The 26500-nt window shown below is 40.9% G+C and overlaps 1 protein-coding gene across 1 annotated transcript in view; it reads right to left on the reverse strand.

The window, feature by feature from the left end:
• Positions 1 to 26500, reverse strand: part of shank3a (SH3 and multiple ankyrin repeat domains 3a) — a 126653-nt gene that overhangs the window by 32328 nt on the left and 67825 nt on the right. Inside the window, exons 13-14 of the mRNA XM_055155420.1 lie at positions 26475 to 26498; positions 4915 to 5028 (exon numbers count right to left, since the gene is read on the reverse strand). Of these exons, the coding sequence (XP_055011395.1) occupies positions 4915 to 5028; positions 26475 to 26498 (138 nt within the window). The remainder of the gene's footprint in view (positions 1 to 4914; positions 5029 to 26474; positions 26499 to 26500) is intronic.

Here is a 26500-nt window from a genome sequence, read left to right on the forward strand (position 1 = left end):
CAAGACGCACAGACGCTGTTTACTCCACCAACGCAACAGTTCTTAGCGGCTTTTTTTGACCTATATCTTCCTCGCAGTTCACACAAAGTTTGTTGCAATGGCAGACAAGAATCCAGGAGCAGTTAGCCGCAAAAGAAAGTCAGTTTTTGAGGTCGCTGAAAGAAGAAGACAAGGGGAAAAGCAGCGAAGCCAAACTAAGGTGATTCTTGTAGATTCATTCCAGCGATGGCGCAACTGAAGCAGACGAAGGGTCTAAAGACTGACGCACTGGTCGCCAAATTACTCCTGGACAGGTAACTTCTGCTTATTATGAAAACGTACTTTATTTCCAAGAGCTAGACAAATGTTTTTCAGGACACGAAAGCGATATCCTATGTCTGAAAACGTCATTTTCAAGGCAAAGAAAGAGTCCGCTTGCTGCTGCGTGTTGTAGCTAGTTCATTCGCACTGAATTCCTGCTCCTCTCCCCGCTGCCCGTTCCGCTCTTCCCCCTGTTCCTCACTTCTCTGGGCACGGAATCTCCGCTCACCGCTCCCCTCTCCTCTCTCCTCTCTCCTCTCCCTGCTCCGCTCTTCTCCCTGCTCCTCACTTCTCGTCCGCGCACCTGCTCCCCCCGCTCCTCACTTCTCCACCTTGCCTAACCAACACTGTAGTTAGTTGTTTACAAGTCATGTGCAGAGCACCGGCTGTAAACAAACCTGTTTCTGGCGTAAGGAGGAGGAGGGAGGAGGCGTTTCTACGTAGGGAGCTGTAGGGGAGGGGGGGTGGTTTCACGCATGCGCAACATTTGAAAAAGGACAAACAGTCGCTGGATTTCTCATTCCTTGGAACCTTTAATAACTGACTGTGGAGCCACCTTTGACGCGCGGCTGTGGTTTCGTGAGGTTACGGGCGTAAACGCTGACGCGTGCAGTAGAGCCAGGCCCTTACGCACGTAAACGCTGACGTTTTGGTAATACGGTAATACCGTAAATCCTGAGACGGTATCATGAAATTTTGGATACCACCCAACCCTACTAAGCACAATGTAACTTGAATGTAACTTAAAGTGTAAAATTATTCCTGAATATTCCTTATACATATTAATAATTATGTGTACCCTTTTTGATGCAGTAGTGGTTTTATTATCCAACAACCAAGAGCAATAAAATAACAAACTCTCACAAACTGTAACAAGTACCACTACTGAACCAGAGATGCCATAGAGAGACAGAAACACACTTTAACAACAACTATAAACCAGAAAGTCAGACAATGCACCTTATCCCACAACTATAGAATGCATTCCTGGAAAAAGCATGACACAATTCTGCCGAAGTACATGTAAGCAGGCCACAATCACTCCACAACACCATAACATGAACAAAGTAGCAAAAATATACAGGTTAAAAAACAAACAAACAAACAAACAAAAAAAATCCTCTTTGACGACACAGGATTTGAGAACAGGTTTTATTATGAAGTTAGTAAGTGTGGTGTTTAAGGTCAAGCATCCATCAATCAAATATCTGGTTTAAACCTCAAGCCCAATGCATACTTTCCTTGTGTCCCTGGGCAAGACACTTCACCCACAATGCCTTCTCTAATCTTTAACATAATTGGTTATCAGAATAATTTTTACACTTTCCTGTGCCATATGGGAGAAGCCTCATGAGAAGTCACATTAGATAGGTTAGAATAGATAGATTCTAAATAAGAACCATACAAACAGAGATGCAGTGAAAAAAAATGTATAATTTGTTAAGGTTTTATGTCAGTCATTTTGAAACCTTGTCACAAATCCTGGACATATGTTGAAGAAGCGCATCAGGTGTCACAGTGGCCTGTTACAGTAGAGGGCAGAGGAAGGGGACAGTGCAATACAGTATTTGGGTTTCTTAATTGTGGACAGGTCTGGCTTTGTGCTTCACTAGGCTGAAAGGTATTGGCGTGGCTGTCAGTGATGCCTCAGTGCTTGTCTTTGGATAAACGCCACTTGTGAGAGCATATGCTAGGCTGCTATGTGCAATAAGTTAATGCTTGCACTAGGCTAATGTGTGTGCACTAGGCTGCTGTGTGCACTAGGCTGCTATTGTGTTTGTTAAGAATGTGTCCACAATACGATTTTGGCTGTCTGCAACGAAAGATTTCTGATAGTGGAAAAAATCTGATTGCATCTGCATTCAATCTTTGTGGTCAACAGTACACAGAACACAAGCGCTCCACTCTAACAACAGAGGAGCTCTGCTCTGAACTGGATGCTCTCTCCCCTATTCCCTGTCATTAACTAACTTTTACAAATGCACAAACACTGCTAGCATCCAGAACAAAGGCTAAATGAAGGCATTAAAGAGGTAACACAAATGATTTTCTGTCATTATTAGCATATTTTATGTATCCACAGAGCCTCCACATCTGCATTTAACCTGCTCTGAGCGTTAGCGGTAGCATTAGCCACAGACTTCAACAGCAGCTGCTTGCATCTACAGGTCCTCATTCAGGAAAATACACAGTGATATTGGATCGGTGATTTGGTCTGAGTACTCTCCACCGACACCTGAATAATGTGCGGTATCGGAGCTTTTACCAATACCAGCATTAGTATCAGCACAACCCTAGAAAATACAGATGATTTTGTTTGTGAAAAATGTTCAGAAGGTAAGTGCTTTGTGTATTTGTGGACAGGGATGTGCTTTTTTCTCAACTGGATGTAATAAAACTTTGCTGATTTTTCAAATTAACATCATGACATTCCACATTTTCCCGATCACTTTCAGCAAAAGCCGTTCCAGATTGATAAATTTGTAAAATTCAATTCAGTGCACTCTAGTTAGGCCTACAAATGGGTGTGTGGTCACAACAGGACACAACATCAGTATGCACTGGCATGAGGGATTGAATCCAACCTTTGTGTTAGTGGGATAACTCTGTACCAACTGAACTACTACTACCAGCCCAGCCACATATAAGAGACTTATTAAACAATGTTTTCTAATCAAAACTAGATCAAATTCAATTGAAAACAGCACAATTAAAAGATGAAATGTACCGATCAAATCGGCTTGCCAAAGTGTATTTCTAGTGTGGCTGTACATGTGTCTGTGCATGTGTCTGCTGCCCCTGAGATGAGAGCAAATACAGTGCCATCTACTAATGAAGAGACACATCTGACACTCTACTGTTTACAAAGCTTCTTTTTTATCACTGCTATGGTGTGAGTGCAGTTAGAGTCAGATATAAAGAGATACATAATAGTTTTGAGAGCTTTGCAATGTCCCTTTATAGTGAACCAATTGATCTGCAGGACATGCTTTTAGTTGACCAAGAATTTCTTGTGTCAACTACAGCCCGAAATTACAGTGCCTTTAATTGTAATAAAAGTTAAGAGTACAATGTTCCATGTACTCCTAATGTTCAGCATAGTTTTAAATGACATTTGTGAATCTTCACCAGCCTGTCTCACACTGAGCCCAGCAGCACAGCACATCTTAACACAGCCTAAACACAATGACCTTTCCATCTCCCTCTAATTAAACGTCCCTGAAAGCTTAAACGCCTTGTTGGAAGCAAAGAATCTCAAACAATACTTTTACACAATCCACATTCGATTTGGAGTTAACAAACGCACTGAGGAAGTCTGATTTCAATAATTATACAGTGCCTGATTACATGTAATTAGCATAATGATAAAGTGCGGTGTAGTGTTTACACAGATGTAAATGAGAGATAAGTGAGCGTGGTAAAAGATGAGCCAGAGAGATAAAGATATAAAGGGCCTAAGTGCCATTCGGATAACAATATGATTCTTTGTATTTAAAAAAAAGGCCAGTTTGTGAATATTGTAAGTATTATATTCTACATTTTAAATATTTTAAATGGTTCAGGTCTGTTCTCAAATTACCTAGGATCAAGAATACACACGAAGATGTAAATGTGGTCACAGTTTAAGCTCCTAGTTTTCAAATGGGCTTGACTGACCGGTAGATTAACCAATCGTGGATCATGGTCTGTCCACATCAAAACAAATATGGCTGAAAAACATCAAGGATGTCTGCAGAATCAATGAGCAAAGCACTAAACTCTGTTAATCTGAGGTGAGAGTCATTTTGTTTGTTAATAATCGGTGACCAATGAGCTTTGTTTCACAAGTGTAACTGAAAAAAAACCCAAAAAAACCCTGATACAATCTTGTCTGGTTCTGACTTGAGACACGGCAGAGGGCATGGTGACCAGGCTCATAGTGGAGCTAGTGTCAGACTATATAAAAAATTCAGACAGACATCACTGTTTGACAGCAAAGTTTTCAACAGAAGTCACAATTGTTTTAACTAATACATTAATGAAAACCTAAATCTTACATACAGTTCCTTTAACTCTCTTAGATGCATGGTTCACTTCAGTACCATGGACAGCACCAGACCAAACACTGACAAGTTAATTTATTAAAAGGTACTTAATTTCTATAATATAACAGTGTTGTGACGATACAAACATTTCAAACTCAGTTTCTCTTTATTTAGGCAATAGAATGTGGTTTTCAACATTAAATCATAGTACTTCTTTCATGTTACCATGTGACCTTATATCTGCGTAATCCCTCAGTCACCCAGGTAGTGGTCCAAGGATGTATGCTAGTCTATGCGGTCTTCTACTTCTGATATAGTTCAAGACCATTCTAAAGTAATTCCTGTCCTGAGAATGTGAATTTTTTAGCATTCATATCTGTGCAAATGAGTACTTTTGATACTAGTTGCAGTATCAGTTAGTATCTGATTTTCAATACTTTTTACAATTCCAGTATAACATTCTTTAAAAGTATACATTGCTACTTTTTAAACGGTAAATTCACACAATGGCTGCCAGTATTTTCCATATAACTCTCAGCTCGTTTCACCGAGTTTGTTTACAGTGCAGTAGTAGTAGTAGTGGTCTTACCTAGTCGTGGGTCATACTGCCTCATCTGCACCTCCTCCACACAGTCAGCGGGGAACCAGCCCGTGCGCCCTTTCACCGTGCCTTCCCAGAATCCTCCTTCCCCTATGCTTAGCACTGAGACACACAACAGGGAGAACAGTCAGTCAAACGCTCAGAGAGGGAAGGGGCTGAGATCTGTGGAGTAATAATAGGGATTAAAGGGGAGGGTTTATGAGGGTATGTTTTCACCAGGGTGATAGAGGTACAGGATCAGGGAGAGAGGTTAGTTTTGTGTTACTATGACAAGATTATACAATTTTATAAGTTGTATTATGATAAAAGAAGGTTTTTTTTGCAATTGAGCTACTGTTGTCATTTTTTTTAAATATGAAAAATAATGTGAATTTATGTGATATAAATTTTTTAAGGGACTATGATAAGAAAGAAATTAGATGATTGTGCTGTTTAAATGTGATTTTAATAAACTAGTAACTCAAAAACTTGAATAATATCAGATTCAGAATGTGCATGTAACTGAAAGGCAGTTTGACTTGTACCTGTTTACCCCAGTGAAAATGAGTCTTAACAGGGGGTTAAAGGAAGGGAGGTGAGGGAAGCAAGCAACACATAGAAGAGAAATATTGACCATTGGTGTGTGGGGGCTCACAGACATGTTTGGCAAAATGTTATGAATTTTTTTCTTGTCATACAGAAAAAATGGTTCCCTGTTTTTTCCACCATACTTTAACTTATCTGTAACTGTTTAAAGAAGACATATTGTGCTTGTGTCTGCTATATAGTTACAATGTGTGATACTCATGGATCATTATGTTATACTTTGGACATTTTAAATTGCAATATTCATAATATTATGAATATTCATAATAAAAAAATAAACAAACAAGTATGCTGACTACCATGTTAAAAAAATTTAACTCAATGGGAGCTGACATTGCTGTAAACATCATCACAGCAAAGAGTTGGCACCTCCAGTGGATGGTTTCAGATCACGCTTGTGAGCAACAGATTTTTTTTTCATTTGTACCAAAATAACTATGTGACACTGTCGAATCCTAAGTGTATCAACAATTAAGAAAATAAAATTGGAGAAGTACAGTGGCTGTATACCAAGGACGATGCAAAATAGGGTGTCTAGAAAATAAGCTATTAAAGAGTGCTGAAATATGCACAAATCACTACAAATACAAATTTGACAGTGTAAATAGTGAGAGCAAACAACTATAACATAGTTAAAAGCTCTACAAAGTCGATTCTGCATAATAGGTCTGTTTTAATGTCAAATTCAGAAATGTCAAATCCATGTTCTATTGTCTAATTCCAGGGTACTACGACACTGTTAGCGGCCCTGATGTGGCCCTTACAATAACATGCAGCAGGGTGGCGTAGAGAGCCATGGAGGGGCTGCTGCTGTGGTAATTAGAGATGAATGTAGAGTTGATATTGATCTTCGCTGTAGGCCTGAGCCAGCACGCACACTTGTACAACACTCATCCATTATCCCAGCAAGCTCACGCGCGCTCCGTTCCTGCACCTCCGGCCCGGCCTCTCCACACGTTGCTAGGAGACCGGGATACGGTGCAGCACACGGCACGCTAAATGATGGAGTCTACTACCTCGATGTGCACGTGGCCAAAACCAAGAGCATGCACCAAAGACTAATTTGTTCAGAAAGGTAGTAGTGTTATTTCGATACTAAAGAATAGTGTAGTGCCTTTTGCATACATATTACATACATAATTCACCACTAACTGGAGACATATTAATTACATGTTCACCTATGTTCAGTGTTTAGTTTTTGTGTTTGTGCTCTATATGCAATATTGTCGCGGTCCCTTTAAGACCCGTTGACGTTTGACGCACGCTGTTCTGTTTACCGTTATTAGCCGTTTATAGCGAGTTGTGAGTTTAGTTAATAAAGCGACACACGATTTTTTGTGTCTAAAATGTGAGAAGTTGTCGGTTCCTTTTTACTACGCATAACTTCCACACTGGTGACCCCGATGTTTGTTTGCTGGACGTATCCAGATCAACATGACCGCGAACGCAGTGTCCCTGAAACTCCCCGAATTCTGGGAATCGTCGGCTTCAGCGTTCGCGCAGACTGAGGCACAATTCGCCCTGCGGGAGATCACCGCCGATGACACTAAATACTACTACGTGGTGTCTGCCCTCGGGAGCTCTACGGCATCGAGAGTTGTGAGCCTTCTTACACGCCCTCCTACAACGGGGAAATATGATGCACTGAAGGCTCATTTGCTAAAGACTTTCGAACTTTCTGATGCTGAGAGGGCCAGTAGGCTTTTCTCCCTTCAGGGGCTGGGCGACAGTAAGCCTTCAGAACTCATGGACCGAATGCTTGACCTGCTAGGTGAACACACACCGGATTTTCTTTTCCTCCACCTTTTCCTGCGTCAGCTGCCTTCTCAGGTGAGGGCTGCTTTGGCCAACACCGCTATCACCGACTGCAGGGAACTGGCGGCAGAGGCTGATAAATTTTTCCTGGCCAGTCAGCAACACTGTGCAGCCGCGCTCCTTCCCGCTGGGACAGTTACAGACACACGGGATGACCTCAGGGAGGGACTGGTCGCAGCAGCAGCACCTTCTCGTCGGCAGCAGTCCTCCGGTTTATGTTTTTACCACGCCAGATTTGGCCCAAAGGCCAAACGGTGCCGTTCCCCGTGCAGTTTCAGTGGATCGGGAAACGTCAGGGCCGGCGCTCATTAGTAGCTGAGAGTGTCGGCCGTGCCGGCAGGCTGCTTTTTATCCGCGACAACATCTCTGGGCGACGTTTCCTCTGTGATACGGGGGCGCAGCGGAGCCTCCTGCCTGCATCGCAGCTGGACTTGGTAGCGGACAGCCACGGCCCCCCAATGGAAGCCGCCAACGGCAGCCCCATTCGCACGTATGGCACAAGATACGTTGAACTGTGTTTTGGAGGCCAACGATTTGGCTGGGAGTTTGTTACCGCAAAAGTTGCTGTTCCCCTTTTGGGTTCTGATTTTTTGTGTGCATATGGACTCTTAGTGGACGTGAAAAACCACCGCTTGATCGACGCAGTCACATTCTGTTCTTATGCATGCACGCTCAGTAACTCTGACTCAATACACCTTTCTAGCATGCTCCCTGTCACGGACGGTTTCCAGCAGCTGCTCACCGAGTTCCCAGCACTCACACAGCCCACTTTCTCCTCTACTACTGCCAAACACGGTGTGGAGCACCACATTGCCACCACTGGTCCACCAGTGTATGCCCGCGCGCGGCGCCTCGACCCGACCAAACTTGCTGTGGCCAAGGCAGAGTTCGAGACCATGGAGCGCCTTGGGATTGTTCGACGCTCCAACAGTCCCTGGGCCTCTCCTCTACACATCGTCCCCAAGCCTGGAGGTGGTTGGGGTCCTTGCGGGGATTATCGACGGCTCAACGATGTGACAACGCCTGATCGCTACCCAGTTCCACACGTGCAGGATTTTTCAACGCACCTTGCTGGTAAGGTGATTTTTTCAAAGGTAGACTTAATCAGAGGATATCATCAGGTGCCTGTACATCCACTTGACATTCCCAAAACTGCAGTGATCACACCTTTTGGCCTGTTTGAGTCCTACGCACACCTTTTGGGCTTAAGAACGCAGCCCAAACTTTCCAGCGGCTCATGGACTCAGTGTTACGGGACCTCCCCTTTGTTTTTGTGTACCTTGATGACATCCTTGTAGCAAGTTCATCTATGTCTGAGCACCTGTCACACCTTCGGACTCTTTTCGAGCGTCTTAGCCAGCATGGACTTATCATCAATCCAGCAAAGTGCCAGTTTGGTCTCTCCACCATTGACTTTCTGGGCCACAGAGTCACAAAGGACGGGGTGGTGCCTCTCCCAGCGAAGGTGGAGGCAGTTGCTGCTTTTCCACGACCACTCACTGTCAAAGGCCTACAGGAGTTCTTGGGCATGGTAAATTTTTACCACCGTTTTATCCCTGGAGCAGCCAAAACTATGCGACCTTTGTACGAGGCCCTGAAAGGTGGGAAGCCTAAGAACACTGTCGACTGGAACCCGGACAGGGACAAGGCCTTCGCTGACACAAAAGCGGCCCTGGCTAAGGCTGCCATGCTAGCACACCCTTCCTCTTCGGCCCCGATTGCACTTACCACAGATGCCTCAGACTATGCGGTGGGTGCAGTTTATGAGCAGCGGGTAGGTGATGCCTGGCAGCCTCTTGCTTTTTTCAGCAGACAGTTACGCCCCAGTGAACAGAAGTAAAGCACCTTCGACCGAGAGTTGCTTGGTGTGTACCTTGCTATTCGGCATTTTCGTTCAATGCTGGAGGGACGCCGGTTCACCGTTTTTGTGGACCACAAGCCATTGACTTTTGCCATGTCCAAGGTAACTGAACCGTGGTCTGGCCGGCAACAGCGACAACTGACTTACATTTCCGAGTTCACGACGGACATTAAACACGTTGCAGGGAAAAACAACCATGTCGCCGACTGCCTCTCTCGAGCCGTTGCAGGGACTGTCCACCTTGGCTTGGACTACAGCAGCATGGCAAAGGAGCAGGCTACAGACCCGGACGTGCAGGTTTGTCGGTCGTCCACTACAGGACTGCAGCTTCGGGATGTGGCATTTGATGAAACCGGCACCACTTTACTATGTGACATCTCCACGGGCTCCCCTAGGCCTGTTGTCCCTGCAAGATGGAGGCGATCAGTTTTTGATGCCATCCACGGCCTTTCACACCCTGGAACTAAGGCCTCACAACGGCTGGTGTCAGCCAAGTTTGTGTGGCATGGACTGAAAAAGGATGTGAGGGACTGGGCGAATACTTGCGTGGAGTGCCAACGCGCCAAAGTACACCGACACACCAAGGCTCCACTGGAACAGTTTGAAGTGCCAGAACGGTGTTTCGACCATGTTAATGTCGACTTGGTTGGCCCTTTGCCCCCCTCACAAGGTTACACACATCTGCTGACTATGGTCGACAGGACCACACGGTGGGCAGAGGCTGTTCCGCTGTCATCAGTAACATCAGCTGATGTGGCACGGGCATTTATTGGCACTTGGGTGTCCCGTTTTGGCACCCCCTCAGACATTTCTTCGGACCGTGGCGTGCAGTTTACATCTGAACTTTGGAATGCCGTTGCAAGAAGCTTGGGTGTGAAACTCCACCGTACTACAGCCTATCACCCTCAGAGTAATGGCCTCTGCGGACGTTTCCACAGGTCTATGAAGGCTTCCTTGCGAGCCAGTTTGAAGGACAGCTCCTGGGCCGACAGACTCCCGTGGGTCATGCTGGGCATCAGGACAGCACCAAAGGAAGATCTCCAGTCCTCCTCTGCAGAGCTAGTCTACGGTCAGCCGCTGCGGGTCCCGGGGGATTTTGTCCCCAGCACCACAGCCCCCTGGTCAGCCCCACTCCAGCGTTCTGCACTTTTGGACAACGCCAGGCTTTTTGCGCCACTTCCCACGTCCTGCCATGGTTTCCCACACTCGCATGTCCCCAGTGGTCTGCAGTCGGCGGGCTATGTTTTCATCCGTGTCGATGGGCATAAAGGTCCTCTCCGTCCGCCATATGAGGGCCCCTTCCGCGTTTTGGAGGTGGGGGACAAGCACTTTGTGGTGGACATAGGGGGTAAACCGGAGTGCGTGTCTGTGGATCGACTTAAACCCGCTCATTTGGATTTTGCCCGACCAATTGAATTGGCCCAACCTCCAAAACGAGGACGTCCTCTGACTAGGCCCCTTTTTCCTTCCCCCCCTTCTCCTTCTCCTCTGCCATGCCACAGTAGAGATCCACAAACAACCCCTGAGGAGGCAGTTCCGAATATCGTGGTTCAAAGGAGTCGCTATGGCCGCTTGATTCGCCGCCCACCCCTTTGACTGTTTTCTCTATTTGGGTGAATTCTGGGGGGACGTGTGTAGTGCCTTTAGCATACATATTACATACATAATTCACCACTAACTGGAGACATATTAATTACATGTTCACCTATGTTCAGTGTTTAGTTTTTGTGTTTGTGCTCTATATGCAATATTGTCGCGGTCCCTTTAAGACCCGTTGACGTTTGACGCACGCTGTTCTGTTTACCGTTATTAGCCGTTTATAGCGAGTTGTGAGTTTAGTTAATAAAGCGACACACGATTTTTTGTGTCTAAAATGTGAGAAGTTGTCGGCTCCTTTTTACTACGCATAACTTCCACAATAGACTCAATACCGATTCCGATATCACTGTTATAATAAAAACACTCTTTGCATAATAGAATGTGACTCTCAACATTAAATCACAGTAATTTCTGTTATATTATGTGGTCTTATATATGTGGTCTTATATGTGTGCAATCCCTCACTCATCCAGGTAGGTTCCATAGGTTCAAGGAGGAATACTAGTCTAATGACAGCTCAAGATCATTCTGTTCAAGAAAGGTTAATTTCTTTCCTGTGTATGTGAGTTTTTTAGAATTGATATCTGTTCAAATTAATATCTAGTTTCTGTAATAGTTTTAGAATCAATTACTATCTGATTTTCTGTAAAAAAAATAAAAAATATTTTTTTGTAAAAACTTCTATTATAAAGTACTCAACCTGTCATATGCACTTTAAGGATGGGTCAAATACAAGGAAAGATTTCTCTTTTTAGGAAAAAATAGACTACAAACAAAGTCACAGCAAACATCTACACGTGCAACTGGCAATGCAAATAAACTGTATACTAAAACAGAATAGATGCCAAGGAATTTGCAACATCGACTCTGGCTCCAATTTACTTTCTATTGAAAAACCTTTGCCTCTCTCTCTGTAACCGCTGCCATAAGACTCGTCATTTTGGTCATTTGGTTTGTATTAGCACATCCTAGATGATCCTGGTGTTTTTACTTAACAATTTTGTCCCTAAATCAAAACACGAACATTAATAAAAGGCCAAGCTGGTGTTTTCTTGCCCCGAGGTCGCTTCTGCTAGCATTAGCAACAGGTTTGATTGACAGTGTTGCTAAGCGCCAGCTCCCTGCCAAACCTGCAATGTGGGCAAGAAGAGGCTTTACTTTCAACAGCCTCTCTCCTGTCTGGCTCTTTGGTTGTTATGATACACTTGAATTTCCAAATATGAAACTCCAAATTAGCCACAAAAATGGCTAGCCTTTTTTGGCTTAATTTGGTTGGAGCTGAACCCTATGAGTGATGTAATACTTCCTTAGTCCACTTCTTTATAGAGTCTATGGACAAACCTGACCTGATTATATTACTTGCAATGTTTAAATTTAGTAACAGAGTCTCATTTAACCATTTGTGGATTTTCAGTCATTTCAACATTTACTATTCTACCAAAAAGTAGCACATAACTCCTGAGTGTCAACCAGAGTTGACGTCCATCTAAAACCAATATTTTTGCCACCACAAATCACTCTCTTACACTGGCTGACTGACACTGTGTCCCAAAACAAATACGCTAGTAGCAGAAGAAGAAACTTTTGTGGTGTTGTAAAGGCGTGCTGTTTATCGACTCCCTGCTGTAAAAACATGACACTAGCTTCACAGACACTCTGCTGATGCTCCTTTCTGATCCCTCCTGTCTCATGGGATCACAGCACCTCACTCCTCTCATGTCCGACCAGCAGGATGTGTAACCCTCCTGAGCGTTCAGAGCGGAGTGTAGGTTCTAACTGAGGCACGTTACACAGATATTAACATCGTCATTGCTTCCATTTAAGTCTCAGTAGTGTCAGTGCAAGCAAACGTTGAGGGGGGAAGTTTGTAGGGTTCAATTATTTTTCTTGAAATATGATGGAGTTAGAGGCAGGATGTGGATCCAATAATATGACGCATGTAGAAGTAAGTCATAACAAAAGTATAAAGTATGCAGTATTTGGGAGAACTTCTAATTATTTAAGAGTAAATCATAAGAAACTGTCTCATTGTATCTTCTGACTTTAAATTTTAAGTGAATGTAATAGAACAAAACATAAAAAATGCACTGCATCTGGTATTTTCTGAGGGCAGATCAACACTATTAGAACATGTTCAAATAGTTTAATATTGTTAACATGAAGCTTTTGTCAGTTGTACAAGACTAATTAAAGGTTTTACTCAAGTAAGGGTAGTTACTTGTCAAATATATATAAGTAAGTACTGCGTAAGTACCAGTAAATGTAACTATGTACTAAGCACCTCTGGAGACTGTGAAAACCATTTTAGTTGTTAGCAAATCCTACATTACAAGGAAAAGGCCAGAGAATGTGTAACTTAAATAAAAAGTAGAAATGCAAACTCTTAGAAGACCTTAGAGTTGTTAGTTAAAATCATAGTAATAGTATAATAATAACAGAGGTGCTGTGAGATTGACAGAGGGCTGTATTAGCTGTGATATGAGCTGACAGCCATAAGGACGCAATCTGACATAAGCAGACAGGTGCTCCCTGCTGTCTCATAAGTGGACTGTCAGACTCTGGTCCAGGGAGGCTGGAGGTGAGTGTTTGCCCTTGGTTAAGTCAGTCACGACCGCTGGTTTAAAAATAGCCTGAGTGAGGATGCAGTGCTATTTATACCCCTCACACACACACACACACAGAAGCAGGCTGCAGCTCCGAGCTCCCCTGCCTGAGTGCGGACGTGCCCCAGGAACGGACCATTGAACACATTTGAATTCCTGCGTAGCTCTGCTTTGGCTTTGAGCTGAGTCACTCCTTCCTTTTGGGTCTCTGTATGTACAGCGTTAACACTCAGAGGTCAGTGTGAATGAGTGAGGCAAGACATGTGCAAGATGTGAATGAATGAAAGAGAAGATATACACTTGTATGGTGTGAACAGTGATACACTAAGGTATGAATGGAAGAGAAAATATACACTTGCGCGGTATGCGTGAAAGAGAAAATCACACTTGTGAAGTATGAATGAATGAAAGAGAAGATACACGCAAAGGTGTGAATGAATGAAAGAAAAGATACACACGAAGGTGTGAATGAATGAAAGAGAATACAGATTTGTAGGGTGTGGATGAATGAAAGAGAAGATACACATCAAGATATGAATGAATACGACGGGATACACACTAAGGTATGAATACATTAAAAAAATGCACTTGTGAGGTATGAATAAATGAAAGAGAAGTTACACACTAAGGTATGAATGATTAAAAGAGAAGATAAACACTAAGGTATGAATACATGAAAGAAGATGCACACTTGGGAAGTATGAATGAATGCACCAAACCCAAGTGTTTCTTGCAGAGGCTCCAGCACAGGGTGCATCTGTGCTGAGAAAAGCAGATGCACGGTAATGGCTCTGTGCCACTAATGCACTCTCTCTGATTCCAACAGGATGCCCTGGACTCAAGCCAGAGCCACACTGTAGCCACACTTACAAACATGGCACTACAGGAGTTCTGTGCACAACTGTAAATGATGACTTCTAGAAATGACAAATGTATTATGCTAGCTAATTAGATTATTGTGTCCCTCAAACTGGAAGGATATTGCAGGCATGTTTTACAGAGTTTCTTCGGTGCACTTCACCAGTATTTGTCAGTATTTTGAGAGGGAGATGATTTGCAGCCTGGATTGTATGAGATGGGAACTACCATTAAATTATTCACTTGATGAATAAATAAACAACGAATACCATAAAAGCAACCATTTGTAATTGGATTGGCCGACCCAACCCGGCACTGATGTCTTCTCATACACCACCAGTAGATGTGAGCTATGTTACTTTTGTCTGAGAGTATGCCAGCTTTGGCTGGACAAAAGAAGACCAGAGAGCACAGGCTGCCAAAACAAAGGCCAGGTGAGGGGAAGAGAGACAGCTGAATGAGATGATCTCGCCCTTGGAAAGTCCTCAACACAGACTTCAACTGTTACATGCAAAACCTCCCACTACTCTGACAGGTTGTACTGAGAGTCATTGTACATTATGAACCCCGAAGGAGACTGGGTATTTACCTCACTATAGAGGACACTGTATTACCCAAATAACAGCAGTGATCCAATACATATATATTGTGAATCATTGTAATTAATCTTGCAACTCTTGATGTTCCTTACTTGCTAACACATTGTCATTTTTCCTCACAAAAAGTGCCCGAGTTGCCACAAATCTGTCAAAAACTTTTGAGCAGTGAGACTCATTTCTGCACTTCTGATTTGTGAGTGCATGGTGCATTCAAGGACAAGAGAAACTGGGACAGCTCAACTCATACTAGGTCAACTGTGGTGCTATGATTCTATATATGACTAAAAAATTCCATTCGGGTCCTTCAAGAAATCAACAAGTTTGATACAGAGGACTTACTACTTCATTGTTGGAGTAGCGAGAGTAAGAATTAGTGTTGTCACAATAAAATTTCAAACTTGATTTTGATAGTAAGGAATAGACTTGATGCTCAATACTGATTCCGATACCCCGATGATGATAAAAATATATATTTTGACAACAGAACGTGATTTTCATCATTGTACTTTCCTTTATATTTCCATGTTGTATATCTGTGTAATCCCTCAGTCCTAATACAGCTCAAGAGCATTCTAAAGCTAATAGGGAAAGCTTCATTTTTGTTCTGTGAATGTGATTTTTTTTTACTACTGATATCTGCTCAAATTAGTATCTACTTTCAATACTTTTGACAATCCTGCTGTAAATGTCTATGATAATTTACTTAATATTTGGGATTGTTCAATGTGATTTTTTTAGCCAATACACATATCCAACGTGTGACTTGCTGTTGAGTCGGAGAACCAATATTTGCTATTGATATCAATGTTTTAAAGTTGATGGCAAGGCCCCAAATTAATGAGTTGTAGTCAAGTTCACGAATGTAATATTCCTTTTGTGAAAATTAGAACAAAATGTATATTAATTGGTCAAGTTGCAGTTCAGATCTGTGGCGAAGCAAGCCTGCTCAAAGTTCTAATGCATGCTTTTCAAAGCATTTCTGAGCAATAAAGCATTGTTAATTAAATCAATGCAAAACAGATTACTTTAATGCCATACAGGGGAACATTTTGGGCAAAACAAAGACATCTCCAAGAGACAAGCAGGTGACAGATTCTCCACCAGAAAAGTTACATATTGCACCATTTAATCATTTTTAAATTGTGTTGGAGACTATATATTATTTTTTCTTCCTTTTAAAAAATGAAGCAACTCTAAATTATTCACCAAGCCCCCTCTAACATTCAGCAGGGCCTGTGTGTATCAGAACAGCGCTGTGGAGGAGGTCCTGACCCAGTCTTTTCAAAGCTTTGTCGAGCGATTAGCAGCACCGCCCTGTGCCCCTGTTCTGTTCCCCGCCTTTATAGTTCTGTCAGGAGAGATCAAAATACGCCTGTTACTGTTGGCCAGATGGAGTAAGTCATCTAGTCATCCAGTATGACCCTGCCCTGCTCTTCCTCTTGTCCAGGAGTCGTTACAAGCAACTGGATTAGCTGAATTAAGTTTGTGTTGTCTAACATCACTCAGGGCAGTCAGTGCAGATATCAGGAGATTCAGCGCCATAGTAGATTTATCAAAAAGGTTATAATGGGAAGAGATTTATATATTGCACTTTACATTTGAAAAACAAATGTCAAAATGCTACCGTCGATTTTAATCTATCACAGCATAGCAACTATACACAACATAGCAATAAAAAGCATGGATAAAAATGATCAGTAATTTCATTTACAATATTCAAAAAGTTCTGAACACTAACCAAGCCACGTGTCAGATTTCTCATGAGGCAAGAAACAAGATTGCATCCACAAGATCAAGAAAAGATGAGATTTTGCTACGGTTTAAAATAACAAAATTGTGTGATTCAGTTCACAGTTTTGTCCCTTACAATATTTATTTATTTATCATCCTAGCATTGTTTTTTGGAACTATGACTTCTCAAAATTTTTACTCATGAGCATTTAACCCTTTTTATCTAATCTAAGTGCCAAAAAAATTTGGAAATAAAATCTCATGAGATCATTTTCCTCATGTGGGTACAGTCTTGTGGCACTTTGATCTTGTGAGATCTTGTGGCACAAGCCTTTTTCACATCCCTGTAGTGTAGATGTCCACACTACAGCTGACAGTAAAGACTGTCAGTAAAGGACTGTGCTGATAACGGAGTAGTTTATGGGTAGTTTACATTTATTTACTAGCTCATAGGTCATGTGTTTGTCATGAAACGATTCCCTGGGCTCTGGTGGTGAGATGCTGGTATGATTGGGACTTGCTCTGATCAGTAACTCCAGTGATTTTAAAGATGCATTGTATAACTTTTCTGGTAGAGACCAAACCTAGGTTAAATGTGGAGAAGCAACCCCACTCACAGTAAGAGCGCCTGTTTTTCTAGGCTTTTTGAGCTATAAAACCAACTGTTATTGAATAAATGTAAGGTAATCTGTTTAATTTCACATTGTGGAACATTTAAAGCTGAACAATGACTTCCATCCAATCCATAGAAACCAGACAGTGATGGACCCCCAACTGAAAAGCAACATAGTGCACCTTTAAATGCATTATAATTGCTCAAAAAGTACAACTATCCAAAAATAACTTCTCAGTGACAGTAACATAAGTATTTGTGATGAGTTACTTTCCGGCCATGGTTACAAGGACAAAGCAGGCCTGTGTTTTTGCTGAGTATTGTACCCGGGCCAGTCAAAGCTTCCTGCAGCAGCCTTCATGTTTATTCATACACTGATTAACTCTGCTGTGTTCCTCATTAGCATTTTGTGAGAGTGCGTCTTAGTAAATCAGACATATGCTAAGCTAGCGTGGGTTTGTATTTGTCTAGAGCTCTGGGTGTGAGCCAGAGTTCAGAGGATATGTTCAGGAGAGAGGGGACAGAGGAATCATGGGACAGCTTGTGTCAGCAGGAAGCAGGTATCAGTGTGTGGGGGCAGGACCAAACACCCCACTGTTTCTCTGATTGGACAAGAGGGGTCGCTGTGACAACACTGCCCTTGCCTGAAGCAGTTGTTCCATTTAATAACATTATTCTATGATTTTTACGTTTATTTATTTAGGATTGCACAATATTTTTCAAATGTGTCCACAGATATAAGTGTAAAAAGTGCTGAAACATTTACTGGTGCTGAAAGTTGACTTGCTCTGTCAGTGTCCATGAGATAGAAGGATAGATGCATGTAGATTTGTGCAAATGAGCTGTTGTTCAGATAAATGCTAATTAAATATATTCATGGAATCATAGCAACACAGATACGCACATGAGACGACCAAAGATATCAATAATTTTCAGTTAGGTTCCATACTATACTGTTATGGCTTTTAAAACTACTTTTATATCATTATATCACATTTTTTGTATTTTTCACCATATTAAAGATGGATGGATGAACATTAAACAACAATTACAAGCATCTTAGTTCAGCTTTAAGTTTGACTTTAACACTGGGGGTAAATAAGGGTAAAAACCCTCAGTTATCTTATTTATTTCTCTTATTCTATTATTGTGTTCTGTTTACCTTTGGGGTTTGAAGGGAGTTGAGTGCAAAAATCTTACACATAGTAAAATATGTTTACAAACCTGGTGTTGAAATGTAACCCACTATCTTCCAGGCACTGCCCAGTTTAGCAGCTCTATCTGGGATATGGTTGTGGGAGGACTTTAGGAGTTTAGTCCCAATTTAACACAGAAATAGTCAAATTTCTTCTTCTAAGGTCTGAACTCAGAGGAGTGGCTGTAGACATCTCCATTTAACACGGCATTTCGATGACCATTAGAAACAACAGAATCTCAAAATTTGATAAATTATGAAACTTCAGCCCTAATATTATAACATGATTAAAACAAAAAGCAAATATAGCAAATATTGGTCTGCGATCCTATTTAAGAATATTACATTGACAACAAATTACCCAAAAAGTAAATAGATAACAACCAAATATTCCATTTACTAATGAGACAGTGAGACAGCTGCTAGTGAAATCACAAATGTGCCTGTTTGTCTAACTTGTGGGAGGCAATTACTTTCCCAGCTCTGCACAAAAGCAAATACACACAAAATGGAGCGCAAAAGCAGATTAGTAGAGATTAGCACATTTACACACTCCAGTTAGACGCGCGCGCACACACACACACACACGCCTGCATTCACCAAGCTGTCTAATGAATCCAGCCTGCACTCCCAGTGTGAGGCTAACTAGCATGTTTAGCTCGGTTCAGCACTTAGGCTTCGCGCATGCTAACCCTGCTGACCCTCAAATGGAATACGACAAAATGACATGGGAAGATTTGCTAAATGGATCTTTTTTAAAATCACTGGTGAATAATGTGGTTATTTTTGTCTTAAGTGATATGGTAGTGTTTTAATGCACTGACAATGCTACTTGTTGCTTAGAAACAGAAAAATATGCTTATTATTCTCACTCTAAAAAAACTGTAAAAATGTTCTTTCTTCTATTTGAGAGTCAGTCGTTGCTTGTCCTGAGATGTTATTATTTGCTTGGAATGTTTCATAGTAAAGCATTAAACACATCAAGCAAGGCCTGTACTTATTGAACTAAGAGTAAAGATCATTTTTGAGAATTAACTGACTGAACAAAACAAGAGTGTTGGTATAGAATATATTGTTTGTATAGAATATTGAGTTTTTGTAAAGAATATACAGCTTCACGTTATGCTGTACTTCACAGATTTGGGAAAACAGAGCTATCAAGATTTTTAAAAATCTAATTTCTACAATTTGTGGCATTTTTAAGAGGGCAGATTGTGCAAAATCAACTTTTTTGGAGCTTTCTACCATGTTTTAATGTTGTTCCCTCATCAAAAACAGGCCCGAAGACGTTTGCAATGTCATCCATGCATGTTTAAGTAATCTTGCAATGTCTCAAACCCTCCATATAGTGAGCAGTATAATCCTGTCCCACAAGCCAACGTTATCCATATCAGAAAAACAAAACTGTACACAACAACTTCACAAACCTGATGTGAAGTGCTATAGTTTCATTAGCAAAAGGCATGCTGATTTTATTGTGACATTACTTTGAAGGTGGAGTGAGGACACAGTGTCAAAAAAAATAAAAATAGAATAAAAGGTAACATGGTGATCTAAATATGTTATGTGCTAACAATTAATACCACATAGAAGTGTAATGCCCCTTAATACTAGTTACTGTCCCATCCACAGCTGCATGACTTAATTAATGTTGTTGATATACAAACATTGACTGAAATCAGATACTGCAGCTTCTTAAATTCTTACAGTCTCCTTTAAAACAACTTACATTCTGACTATAACCCTATTTATGTAACCATAAAAACAATTAACCCTTGCATACCTTGACACTAGCATGACCATATTATCATAGTAAAAGCCTGTATATTGCGTCTGCAGGCCCTCGCTGTTAATATTCTGAACACAGTGGGCGCGGCCGGAGCTCGTTAATCATGTTTGTGAATGTCTAATCTCGACGTTACTTGCGCCGCTTTCATTTTCATGGCTGTCGGTAAGATTTATAATGGCGTTTGGAGAGAGTGCATGGGCAGTGTGCATGGGCTGTGTAGTTGGGTGTACGCGCTTCAATGGTATGCGCCTAAACGTGTCACCTTGTTCAGAGGAAGGATGTTGGGAGAGTCACTAAACCAATACATGTGGACTTTTCATGAGATTTTACTCTTGCTGTGCCTTGGTTGGAAGCATCATAGATATGAGTTGACAGAATGTTAAGGCAGCACATATCGCAATCAAATCTAAACCACAATTTGAGTTGGTGCAGTTAGCATATGGTAAAGGCTGCAATTGTTTTGATAAAAAATGTCCTAGGCAAATAACAATTTATTCTGTCTTTTTATAGAAATGTCTTGCTGTACCTGTAGTTTAGATCTACATGTTCTGTTCAGTTCATATTTTAGTCTTCTCTCAAATGTTACAGAAGACATATTGTGCTTACAGATCACGATAATGATCTAAAACAACTCAGGTATGAAAATTGCAGAGTCTAATGGTTGCCATATAACCAATAATTGTCTATGTTAAAATCTCGAGGCTATTATAAAATAGCAAAGCCCACAAACTGTAGTGATGTCCTGTAGTTAACTTTTCCCTCAAGTTTAAAGTAAGCCATGTCTTAGCCTCATTACTCTTCTATTCTCATTGTAACTTCTACGTATGGGCCGATTTTACTATAAGCATCGCTATATTGTCCATCCCTCGTTCTAATGAAGTTAATAATGAGGCTATGAAATGAACATACTTAGCCTTTAGCTCAGACACCAATTATACTGTACAAGCTGTTTGACTGTCCTATAAAATAAAATGACCACATCCACTAATGAGTTCTAACCAGACATCACACACACGGTTCACTATCATTATCATACATTATTATATTTTCTATAGGCTTTGATAAATTAAATTATATGGAAGTGCCATTACAACATTTTCGCTTTACAATGCCATAGTCCTCGGTCCAGCTTAGCAGCACCATCACGTATACCCCTACTAAATCAATTGTACGGGTTACAGGTTACAGAGGTATGCTTCCTGCCCGTTACCATGGCGACAGTAAGTGGCCTCTCCAGAAGTGTCGGTCCAGATGATGAGATCAGATTACATCAAGGAAAGGAGCGCGGAGACAAACAGCGCGGTCAGGCTATGGGACAGGACTGTTAATAGAGTATGCTAAAAGGATTAGCCAAATCAACAGGGCCTCCAGTGTACCCCAGATAGTAGCAACCCACTATTGCATATGTGCCTAGGGCTAAGTGACACTAAGTAAATGAGATGGACTATAGTTGTCAAAACTATCAAAAATATGATACTATTTGATACTAAAAGCATAAAAGTTAGATACTAGATACTAAAAAAGTCACATGAACCCGACAGAAATGAACCTTTCCTGAATAGCTTTAGAGTGATCTTGAACTGTATCAGAACAAGTATAAGATCACATATGCTAGGACACACCCACGGACCACTATGGACAAAATAAATAGCACTTGTCTCACAGCTGGAGACATCTGCATTTAAAGGACTGGTATCAGATTTTTCTTTTAAAATGTAGATTTGCCCTTGTAGAGATATATTATAAAAGCAGCTTTTATGTTCTGTGTGCTGTCAGTGTCTAATTATCAAGTTTTTATTGGCTGCTAACCAGGAAGTAGTGAGTCATCAGTACCAATGGCGTGACAGCAAAAATCTGCTCTGGCCTCTGAAAGTTGTGAACTGCTCATAAACTCATCACTCATCAATAGAGTGTGCTAAAAGGATTAGCAAAATCTAACAGGACCACCAGTGTACCAGAGCTAACAGATATAGTAGCAGCCCACTGTAGCATGTGCTCAGGCAAAGTGACACTAAGTGAATGGGATGGACAAACACATCTCATTAAGTCTGGACTAGCTCTTGTCTCACAGAGCTGGAGACATGAGGAGGCTAAATGGTGGACAAGAGACTGCTTGTCTAGACTCATGCTGTCTGTGGACATTGATTCACACACAAGGCCACTGGGCTGACAGACACATAGCAGAGAGTGGCACATTTGACACTTTCTATGGGATCTGGGGCAAAAACTATTTTAACAGGCTACAGAACAGCAAGGGTAGGTGTTGCTGCTGTTACACATAGTGATTTTATATGTTATTAATGCATGTATTTGGGACTGATACAACCAATAGAGAATAGTGAGATGTTTCACTCAAAGTAGAAGAAGACACACTGGCATTATTCTCAATCCCAGATATGATGCATTAGAACATTTAAAGATACTCTATGTGGTAATGACAATAACACAATGGGACAGCCTCTGGTCACCAAACCTACAGAACACCTACTGTAATATGCAAACAAAATATGTTTGAGTGTCTGCTAAAATATCTGAAGAATTAGTTCACCAGGCCAGGGTAATCAGTCAATAACTCACTCACTTGTGACATCAAATCAGTATTAATTAATTTTCTATTTCAACACTCTTTTTTCTTTGTGTTTATCATCTACACAAAGTGCTATGTAAGCAAGTATATATTTGTATTTAAAGTAACAATATGTCAAATTTAGATTTAAAATTTCATAAACATGACTTATCTGAGTCCCATCAAATATAGGAATTAGTGATAACAATTAATGTTCATTATTAGTTACAAAAACATGTTGTTATAATTTGATTCTTTGGTTCTCAAAATGAGTAACCAGTCAGAGAGCACAATGAGTCTCATGTGAATCATTTGGGTTGCTAGTTTCAATGCTCAAATCCAGTTGGTTTAAAACATGAAATGACTCTCTCTGATCTGAATGTCACTACGTAAACCCCAGCACCTGCAACCAATCATTAACCAATGCTAGTGCAGCCTCTGCAGCTCAGGGAGGGAATTCTGCACTTTATAACACGAGGGAAGGCTTGTGATATGCAAACAAAATATGTTTGCATATCACAGGCAAACATATTATGGTCGCAAACCTGTAAGTGTACAAAAAACCAACCCAAAAAACATGCAACATAGGTCTCCAGGAAGTATAGCTGATAGCTTATGGAGGTCAATTAAATACAACATCAATTGAATACAATACATATAAATACAAGTGCACCTATAAATGCACTGTTAGCATACCAGCTGCATGATGGACTGACCTCTGAAAGTTGTGAAAAGCTTTTATAATCTTATGCGCAGAGCATGATTAACATTTTTGATGTTTAAGCCACTGAAAATCTGGCACAACACCTTTAAATAACAGTGCTATTTAAGGTGAGTATTTTACTTATACTAACATGATGTTCGGATACATACAATATATCTCTTAGGTCTAACAAGTGTGACTCATACTCTCTAGTCCATTACATTACTTCGTGCCAAAAGTCTACTGGGTCCACACAGCAACTACATCCTGTTGTATGTATATTAATAATGCTATGACGCAGACTTGCTCTATCACAAATGCATTTAAACAATCATAAAGCTGATTTGGTGAAGGCATTAAGACCACACAGGTGAGTGCTGTGCAGGGACAGTGGCATATGGGGATAGTACTGGTGAGGAGCTGGAGAATGGCTTTTCTGAATACATTTATATATATCAACACACAACACTCTAGGGATTTAGAAGCAGCCTGTATTTTGCTATGTTTTAAAATTTATATTATAATGTTGTTTCCTCATCAGAAACATACCTGGAGTTGTATTTTGTTTCATTATCAGCCCTAGGCAATCTCTACTGAACTAAAGATGAAAGGTAGCTGTTAATTTAAAAACTACCGCTTCATGACATCACAAGCTGGAACAGAGCATTTTCAGTTGCAGACTAATAACAAAGGATTACTCAAACGCGTGAGTGAAACAAAATACAACTCCAGGTATGTTTTTAGGAGGTAACAACATTCTAGCATGGCCGTAAGTTAATCACAATCGAAATCGAAATCCCATTTTGAATGCATGCAGTTAGCAAAGACTGCAATGATTACCACAATTACCTCCACAAACAAATTAATATCCTTTCTTATTCTGCATAAAAAAATCAGTCAGTTAAAAATATGAACTTTGAACAACACCATATTAATAAAACATAAATCACAAATCTAATCGGAATGCTTGTCAGAAAAATTGCATTCCCAAATTATTTAGCCCTACAACATAGACTATAGCAGTAAGAAGCTAATTACATCACAGGCCTGATTTTGTCCTTTGTCGCACTAATGAAATAAAGTGATGAAGACATGAATCCTAAGATCCTCTAGCCTCTCCTCCACTCGCACTGCCCTCTCCTGTCCTTCAGTGCAAATGAGCCCTATTAGCAACTCCTCCATTTTTGAATGCAGATTAGATCAAATATATTATGTAGCAAACCCAGGGACACCAGTCCAGTCCAGTAATATAGTAGTTGTATCAGTAAACTAAAGTCTAAACCAATGTGAAAGGCATCATATTATACTATCTGGTCTTGAGCTTTTAACAACTGCATAATGTTGGAAGCACTTGAGCATTTTTTAGCATTCATGTAGTGTTGTAATAAATTGTAGTAGCCTGGTAGCTAATAGTATTGTCCATTCCAATCTAGTACAGTAGGGAGTATTATACCTGCGATGACTAGGCCAAGATAATTAAGAATGGGCTGACAGTGAGTGTTCAGCACAGCAGCATAATTTCTCTAACATGCTGGTTCAAGTCGCCTGGTATGGTGATCTCCCTTGGAACAAAAACAAGAGCTTGGTTCTACTTTCTATGTAAGCTACTAAAACCAGGAAGCACTACATGTGTTCATTAGACTCCCTTGATTCATAGTGCCATGCTGAAAATGGCCTTGTTGCTAGTTTGAGATTTCAATAAGGAACAAGAAAGGGCAAAAAGTTTTTTTGTTTTTTTTTATTTCTGTACTTTACATTTATGTTGTCCTGCTGAATTCTTTATGCACTACAAAATAGTACTTAATATTTAAACACAGAAAGGATATGCTCTTTCTTCAATATATTTACAAGTATAAAAACCAAAGCAGAAGGCGGCATGTTCATGGTTTTGGTTGTCAGTGCACCATACAAACACCATATGGCTGACTTGGCAAGGCTGTGACACTAGCAAGGTTTCCTGCAAGGCCAACAGATCTGCAGACCAGTGAGCAGGAGCATAGTTCTGACTGTTAGTTACTGTAAAAATATATTAGAGCTGTAGGCCTTTAGTCATTTAGTTGATTAATTGGCCATTGCTTAGTCGATCAAATTTTGTATTAGTCAACTTACAGTTTTATTTAAATAATAATTATGAGAACAGCAGAAAGGAAAGTAAGTGAGTTAGTGTCATAGTTTGTGGTATTTATCTGTAAAAAGGTAAATTAAAAAAATTAAAATAAAGAAAAATGTAATCTTCTTTATACAATTTACTGCATAAATAGTTGTTTTGGAGTTGAGTACAGTTTGGGTCCAGTACATAGAGATAGTAGTTTTGAGCTCTTTTGCCATGTCTACTAGGACATGTCGGCAGGATATGTCTTCAATTGACCAAGAATTTCTTTAGTCGACTGCAGCCCTAATGTATAAATATAGGTTTCATTATTCATACTACTAACACAAACAATAAAATATGACTTCAGAGAGGTTGTAAAGACATATTTGCTTAATAATGTGACACTTTTATAACACATAAACATACACACCATAAGGAGATAGGACTAAATTAAGCGAATGAATGATGTAGGAGATTAATTCACCTTCCTTTCATTTATTCTCTTCCAATGTGCAAACACTACAGGAATCAAGTGGCTTGTAGGGGAAGTGGCTATGCACTGATGTTGATTGTACTAACTAAATCCAAATTGAAATAGCAAATTGGCCCTAATGTGTACTTCCTGTTTGGTCCAGCAGGGACAGTGGAGAGGGTCTTTGTGAGGACGTGGGGGAACAGTCTCCATTAGGCTAATGCTGGTGTATGTGAAGAGGCAGAGGAGGGTGCGTGGGTCAGGTGTCTGTGTGCTGGTGATAAGGGAGCTCCACAGCCTTGTGCATGTGGATGTGTGCACAACAACAAGGCCAGCACAAAGGGAGCCAGTGGAATTAGCATGCCCTCTCCTTCAAGTAGCCACTGTTTTATAGTGATCTTCAGACACTGCACTAGAGGGAGGAGCGACACGGGGGGGTGCAGGGCAGAAGAATAGTATGGAGTTACCTTCTACGTCATTACAGTCATACTCT

Source organism: Boleophthalmus pectinirostris, unplaced genomic scaffold (assembly GCF_026225935.1).
Source record: "Boleophthalmus pectinirostris isolate CB_2022bp ecotype Guang Dong unplaced genomic scaffold, ASM2622593v1 HiC_scaffold_2, whole genome shotgun sequence".
NCBI lineage: Eukaryota > Metazoa > Chordata > Actinopteri > Gobiiformes > Gobiidae > Boleophthalmus > Boleophthalmus pectinirostris.